The 7,545-nt window shown below is 52.7% G+C and overlaps 1 protein-coding gene across 1 annotated transcript; it reads right to left on the reverse strand.

The window, feature by feature from the left end:
• Positions 1 to 2,238: 2,238 nt before the first annotated feature.
• Positions 2,239 to 7,539, reverse strand: SHISA2 (shisa family member 2). Its single transcript, XM_041416105.1, has 2 exons — positions 7,203 to 7,539; positions 2,239 to 5,141 (listed from the first exon to the last, which is right to left on the reverse strand). Exons 1-2 carry the CDS (start codon positions 7,495 to 7,497, stop codon positions 4,588 to 4,590), a joined length of 849 nt encoding a protein of 282 aa, XP_041272039.1. The 5' UTR covers positions 7,498 to 7,539; the 3' UTR covers positions 2,239 to 4,587.
• Between the last annotated feature and the right edge of the window lie 6 nt (positions 7,540 to 7,545).

A 7,545-nucleotide genomic window follows, 5' to 3' on the forward strand; every position in this document is an offset into this window, starting at 1 on the left:
CCATCCCTGTGCCAGGGCTGTAGTGCCTTCCCAGGGATGGGCAGGGGCGAGCTGTGTCTGGGATTGGGTGTCCCCCAGGAGATGGGGAATTGGCACACCCCAGGGTGCTGAGACAAGACATCCCCTGTGCCACCCTCGCCTCCAGGGCTTGCTGCAGACTGGCCAGCACGATATAGTGTTTTATGCAGAGCAGCCACGCCACAGTTTTGGCTCACCTGAGGCCTTCTCACTGCTGCCCACAGCGGTATTTTGCGGCACACGCTGCAGCACGATGGGCATATCCCCATTGCTGAGGTACAGGAGGCTGTTACAGCACCAGTGACTGGTGTTACTTGGCCATTCAGGCTGCACAGAAATACTGTCACAAGGATTAAATGCTCTCCTATGGGACAGGGGACACTGTGAGCCTCCAGAGTGGTCAGGGTCTCATGGAACTGGCTCCACTCAGTGTGGATGGGGAAGGGTGGCACAGGCTTATGTGATTTGTTCAGTCCATTTGCAAGCGATCCTGGGTGGGAAAATGCTGCAAACCCCACTGAGGACAGAGAAATATGACAAAGGGACCTACTGAGAAGCAGGAAATATGAGGAGGAAACAATAAAATGAGATTCAGCTTGGAAAAATAAAAGGGAATACATGTGGGGAACAATATTTAATAATAACTTCAGTGGGAGGAAAAGAGTGGAAAAGCAGAAAATCTGGAGGGAGAAGAGCTCCAGCAAGACCAAGAAAAGTGAACAGCAAATGAGATATTTTGGGAGATGCTGAGGTTAATGTGCTGAGCTGAGACCTGCTCCCTGTCTTGCTCCCCTTGGGCATCGTGGGCCACATGTGAGCACTGGCCCCGAATTGCACCAACCTCCCTGGTGCCCTGATGACCGTGTCACAGCTGGTGGCAGCTGTACAGGGCCACACAAGCCCCTGCTAAGGGGCTCTGTCCCCTGACGTGCCCAGCTCAGAGGGAGACATTCCAGAGTGTTTCTCCACGTGTGTGCTGAGAGGGGATCCTGTCGCTGTTTTCCTTTCGTGCTCTGCGTGGCTCCATGGTTTGGGCACAGGATTTTGGGCACAGGATTGCCTACAGCCACCTCGGGGCACCGCTGTGCCCACGGGTCCCCTTGTGAGGACACCAGCAGCCTGGTGTGCTCAGGGCAGCCAGCAGCAGCCCAGCCTGCGGGGGCTTTGCTGGCTTTTCCCCACCCTCAGCACTGCTTGCTGTGCACACCAACTCCAGCACAACACGAAAAGAAAACATCTGCCAAGGGCAAAGAAACTCCGCAGATAAAAACACAAGAAAAAGTTTTAACACAAATTGTTGGCCTCCCCTGCTGCGCGGTACTCGTCGCCTCGGCACATCTGCTCCGAGCCATGGCTGACCCCCTCCTTCCCTGCCAGCTTTCTGCTTCCAGCCTTGCTACCTCACCTCCCCCAAACACCAGGAAGCTGTGGCATTTTGGAATGTGCTATGTAGAGCCTAGGCACGGCGATGTTTTTCCTAGACTGTTCTTCCCTACTTTTTAAAGTCATAAACGTGCAGATCCAACAATTACCCAATTTCCTCTCCGTGCCCTTTAGGCTCCTCCAGGCACTCACCTGCCCACAGAGTGCCATGCCAGCATCTCCAACAGCAAGAGGGAGCAAACACCAGGAAGGCAAAGTGGCCTCATCCCAGACTGAGCTATGCCCCCTGGCACAACAGGGCTTTGGTTCTGGTCTCTTCTGAGGATGGAGTTTGCTCTAGCAAGAAGGGTCGCCATGCGGAAGACAGTGGGGACAGCACAGTCACTTACTGAGAGTTAAACACTCAAAATGCTCAGCTGGTAAATGCGAATCCAACTGAAACCAAACTTCTCAGAAAATGCTATTTGCTGCAGAGTATTTGGTATTCTTTGAAATGAGGGAGCTTGATGAGCCCACAGGCTCTGGCCCATCCTGCTCCCACCACTGCTGCCCAGCCACCCGAGAGGTGAGGGATCCCCAACTCAGCTGATGCTCAGATGCCATCTCCCTGCACCCCGTCTCTCCAAACACATCCCCCCAGAACATGCCCCACTGCAGCACGCTGTTCAGACATGTAAGTTGTTGGGTTTACTGTTATTCTTTAAAAACACAGCAAAAAGTTCAAACTTTTGATTTTGCCAGTCTGCAGAGGGGGGCTCTTTTGGAGACACAGGAAAGCAAAGCATTAACTAAAAAAATAAAAACCCTATGACAAAGCAAACAAATCCAAAGTCACACCATAAAGTATTTATTAAGAAACAAAGGGGGCTTTTTTCTTCAGTTGTAAGAAACACTTTAAAGCAAGTGCTCTTTCAGAGATTTAAAAGCTATATCAAATCGTAACATTGGTTTTACATTATTGTACATGACATTAAAAAAAAACACCACATCTCACAAAATTCCTTTTATTAGAGCTTGGGTTTCTCTGCCTTCAGTTGTAAATTAATTTCTACAGACTTAAATTTAACTTATTCTTTTTTTTTTCTTTTTTTTTTTTTTTAACAAGTAAACAATATACAAAGATTCACCTGAATTCCGTAGGTCAGAGGAGGTGTCCTTGCCAGGGCTGTGCAAGGCAGGCAGTGGGGGGAGCTGACCTGGCTCGCAGCTGGGCACAGGAGCAGGGCTCACCCAGGGCCGAGCGCCTCCTGCTCCCAGGGAAGCACAGAGCTGCCCCGGTGCCTGGTGCCAGCTCAGTGTGACCCCACTGCAACGTGGGCAGGTAGAAACCTATGCCCCCAGAGACCAGAGAGTGCAGGGCAGCACCCACTGCCCTGCAGATCCCCAAGCACCGAGTTGTGCAGCATCCAACGCCTTCCCAAAGACACCCAGCCTGGCTGGAGAGGAAGCCAGGTCTCACAAACCAATCTTTCTGTCCAGATCCTGCACACTGACTGGGAGATCACAGCCAGGAACAACAGATCTGGGATAAATTACCTATTCATTTCCCCGTGTCAGTGGCCAAACCATGGCTGCCTGCTGCAGACTGCCTGTGTGTGGCGTGTTTATGAGTAAAGCCCTGGGTTTGGCAGTGCATCTGCACCTTCTGTGTCATTTAAAAACAGACATACAAAACACAGCATCACAGTTATTGCTACATATTGATACAGAATCGGACAATAAGAAACCTGGTGTCATCACTGGTCTGGCTACAGTAATTGCTTGGGTTTTGCACAGGGCCTCAAGTCTTCTGCTGCACTGTTTTGGCTGAGGAGCAAATGGATGGAAATGCACAGGCTACATTTTTTAAGAGACAAAACCAGCCTTACTATGCTGCATTTGGGGTGATATAATTATAATGATCTGATTGTTGCCTCTTCAGCCTGGAGAGGTGTTTTCCCCAGATGAAGCAAAGCAGGACAGAGCCAACAGCTCCAGTGTAAAACATCCCTCCTGTCTGCATCTCACCACCTCCATGACCCTTGTGACACCACAAGCACCTTTGACCCTTGCTTGGGCCTTTTTCCTTATTTTTAAATACAGCTGTGCCTCCCTAGTCCCCTGCCATGGGTAAAGAAGAAAAGAGGATGGATTTCAAACCTTCACCAACCCATTCACATCCCAGCTGGGTTCTGTGTAACACTCTCCCACTCCCACGGGGTAGGGCAGGGGACTCGAATGGGTTCATGAGGACAAGAGTCCATTTTCCTACAGGCAGACTCCAATGCAAGCAGACTTTGGGGCTGACACATTCATGGGCATTCACACAGGTTTCCTGTTTCATGGGAAGTGAGGTTAAATCAGGCATGTTTAGAATCACAGTCTGACCTTTCTCTGCCAAGGCAGGTTCAGTTCAGACACTGCCAGCTGTACCAAAAGCTTTGCTGAGTGTCACAAAGAGCAAGCACCTCATACTCTGGCTTTAGTAAAATGTTCACAAAGATGAAGTCTGTGCAAACCACTACTGGGTCCTGACCTTGACACAAAACCAAATCAAGAAGGGTTTCAAGTGCACTGGAAAGAAGAGCAGAATAATTCACTCTTCCAACTCCTACATAATATAAGGAAAATTGGTCTTTGCAAGACCAAGCTTCTGGTGGCATTTCACCCCAAAGCGGGTGTGTGTAAGAAGCCATGGTGGCTGGGCACAGAGGGATTGCACTGCTCGGCTCTCAGTTGTGATTGTCTGTAAAGCAACGGGAAATGTCATTACGGAGCTGGGAGCAAAAAGGTTTCTGAAGTACTGTGGTCTTGTACAGTATAACAAAACTCTTCCTAGAATTAATTAGGCAAATACTTGTGACCATGTCATACCTGAAGGGCACTTTACGGCTCCAACATTTATCTCATGAGCACAGTGATCTGAAATACATATGCATTTCCAGCGTAATCCTTCGCCACCGTAAATCACGCGCTGGAATGAGAGCGTATCTGGCAACGTTAATTCCGAGATATCATCCTTACAGTTCCTGGCAACAGACCCCGATGAAAATAAATGGTTTATAAACACTGTCTGACATGCATGAGCCTTTCAAAATTATTTACAAGTGGTGTTCTGGGAGCTTTGTTCCAAGGAAGTATTTCTCCTCCGTTCAGTTCAGATATTAAAATTGGCTGGGCAGGGATGGGGAGGGAAGGGTGTCAGCGCTACACAGTCACAGCCGGGTACATCTTCTGCTCGCTGTTGGTGTGTGGGAAGGGAGACTGGATCTGCCTGTAGCCACTCTGCAGGCTGTCCAGGAAGGGGGGCACCGGGCTCAGCGGCATCGAGTCGTGCTGCATGGCGTAGCCCACGTACTGCGGGTGCAGGTACTGGCCCTGGTGCGGCACGATCTGCGTGGCCTGCTGGCAGTTCAGCACCGAGAAGTTCGTGGGCATGTTGACGTAGACGTTATTCATGGTCCCTTCTGGCAAGCAGCAGTTGGTCTGGGACCTCGTCGGCGGAGCTCTGGCCCCCGAGTTGGCGCTGGAGCTGGAGCTGGCAGCCGTGCTCGACTGGCGGGAGGAGGAGCCCCGGGAGGTGCTGGCACTTGGGATCATGGGGATCGTCTCCATCAGGCGGGTGCCCGCAGGGGCTCGACTCTGCTGGGGCTCCTGCTTGGGCCGCAGGCACCTGCAGCAGCAAGCTGCCACCAGCGACCCCAAGATGATGAAGGCGACAAATACAGATCCCACGATAAGGAACGGCACGTAGATGGGCACTGCAACAGCAAGGAAAACATTGTCACTGTGAGCCAAGGACTAACCTCAGCAGCTCCAGCAGAAGTCCCCCCCCTCGTCCAAGCAGAGCCCACCTCCTCCCAGCACAGGTCCATACAAGCAGAGCATTTTATACCAGAATGATGAAAAGGGCTGTTAAACCCAATGGCTTAAATTTTCCTCCTATTGATGGTGGTCTAGTTCACAGCAACCACTGCTCCACATTTCATCAAATCCTGTCTCCAATACACCCTACTAGAACAATCAGGCATGATACAGCTGTGTTTGAACAGTGCCTCAGGGAGATGCTTTGAGGCAGGACCCCTGCTGAGGGCTCAGGATCACGGGATAGTCAAACCCTGGTGCCACAGGAGGTCCCTCTCCACCACCAGCCCACTCTGGCTGTTGTCAGCTGGCTGGGGCAGGGTGACAGCCAGGCAGCGAACAGACAGCAGTCACAGGGCCTCTGACAACCCACAACTCTGGGGATGAACATGTTCTGCACTGCAGCCCTAGGTTTAGGGAGAAACCAGAGAGCATGCAGTGCAGAGACAGCACCGTGCTCCAAAGGGGCAGCATCCCTCCTTGTGAGGCCTAATGATGGGACATCAGGGCAGGAGGACTGAGGGTGGGAGCAGAGATTATGGATGATGCTCATTGGTGGCATCAGGAGCCACCAAGGATGGTAAACATCATCCTTGGAAGAATCTGGGCTACACGTACAGATTTCACAGAATACACCTGAGTTGGAAAGGACCCACAAAAAACATCGAGTCCAGCTCTTACGTCAATGGCCCATACAGGGATCAGAGCCACAATGGTGTTATACAAGCACTATGCTCTATCCAACTGAAATAATCCATTCTGCAGTCCCAGGGAAAAAGCTTTTTTCTCTGCCTCAGTAAGAAATCTGCATGGATATATCCACAAATAACAAAGGGAAGGTGTCTCCCTTCAGTGCTTGTGAATGCTCTCAGCAACATGCCTGGAGTTCATCATTTCCACCAAAACCTGGCAGCTCCAAGACTTAGGCAGGGCTATGGATCCCTGCTTGACCCTGTCTGACCCTGCTAAGGCAGCCACTGCTAATGACCTGCAAGTTAATCAGTGCCAGCACAGGGCAATGGCTCCCAAACCTGCAAAGCAATAAATTCTAAATAAAAAAATTGTTACAAAAATGCATTGTTCTCAGAACTGCAAAGCCGGGGGGGGTGGGTGGTTTATCTGTCTGCTCAAGTCAGAATACTTCCTGCTGATTAGATGATGCGAGTTATAACCACTTTTCTTCCATCACTTTAGTACTTTTAAACAAAAGGCTGTAAAACATCATCTCCACTTCTGCGCTTGGTGCTACAGCAGCTCTCGAGCAGGTGCACACACTTGCTCCACACTGTAATGCACAAGTTTTCCAGAAGTAAATCTGTCCTAATTATAACATCACTTCAGGCTACTTCTCCCACACTCAGCATGTGTGGATGGCAGCAAGGGTGCTGGGGAGCCACCGGGGCTTTTTTAAACAGCAGTAGAAAGACTTGAGTTTATCCTTGAAATTCAATCTTGTAAAACCAGTCCTAAGTGGGGATATCAGAGCTGAAAGAACATACACAATTACAGTGGGGACCAGCCGGAGTCCTTTTGAAATATCCTGTTACTTTTTCTGATCTGCTCATAGGGGTCGTCTCATTTTTCCTTGCCTTTTCAATGGGGAGCTCAGCCATGGCTGGGGAGCCCGTTCAAAGCGGCGGCAGAGCTGTGCCAGGCCGAGCCGGCTGGCCCGGGACTCAGGGGAGCGGTGTCACCTGCTCTGAACGAGACGTGGCTGGGATTTCCAGCAGTAAGGGCGGGAAAGGCAGGCATTCAGCTGGGCACTCATCCCCGAGTAAGAGCTGCCGCCGGGCCTGGCCAGCGCCGAGTCCGTCCGTCCTGCCCCACGACTCGACGGAGGGGGAAACCGGCAGCAAGGGGGCAAGGGGCGGGCAAGAAGATCGCCGCAAACCCGCGAGGGCTCCCGTGGAGCCGCCGACACCCCCGGGGCCATCCCCGCCGAGCCAGGGCCGCCTCACCTGCCGCGCCGTCGGGGCCGTCCTTGCCGGGCCGGCCCGGCTCGCCGCCGCCCTGCCGCCGGTCGTTGTCGCAGGCGCCCTGGTCGAGGCGCGCCTCGGCGCTGGAGCAGCAGTACCGGAGGGCGCAGCTGCCGCAGCAGATGGTGGCGTCGCCGCCGTCGAAGCGCTCGGGGCACTGGAAGCCGTCCCGCCAGCCGCCCTGCCCGTCCAGCCAGCCGTGGCAGTACTCGCCGCTGGCCGCGGCCCCCGCCGGCAGCAGCCAGCCCAGCGCCGCCAGCAGCAGCCAGCCCCGCATGGCGCCGCCGGGGGGGCGGCCGCTCCGTCAGGGCCCCCCCGCGCCGGG

This window comes from Onychostruthus taczanowskii, unplaced genomic scaffold (genome assembly GCF_017590055.1).
Source record: "Onychostruthus taczanowskii isolate IOZ18803 unplaced genomic scaffold, ASM1759005v1 scaffold50, whole genome shotgun sequence".
Classification (NCBI taxonomy): Eukaryota; Metazoa; Chordata; class Aves; order Passeriformes; family Passeridae; genus Onychostruthus; species Onychostruthus taczanowskii.

Excerpts from the sequence above, each read along its gene's own strand:
- SHISA2 (XM_041416105.1), bottom strand. The coding sequence starts at position 7,497 with ATGCGGGGCTGGCTGCTGCTGGCGGCGCTGGGCTGGCTGCTGCCGGCG. Across the intron at positions 5,142-7,202 it reads CGGCCCCGACGGCGCGGCAG|TGCCCATCTACGTGCCGTTC; the intron begins GTGAGGCGGCCC and ends TTGCTGTTGCAG.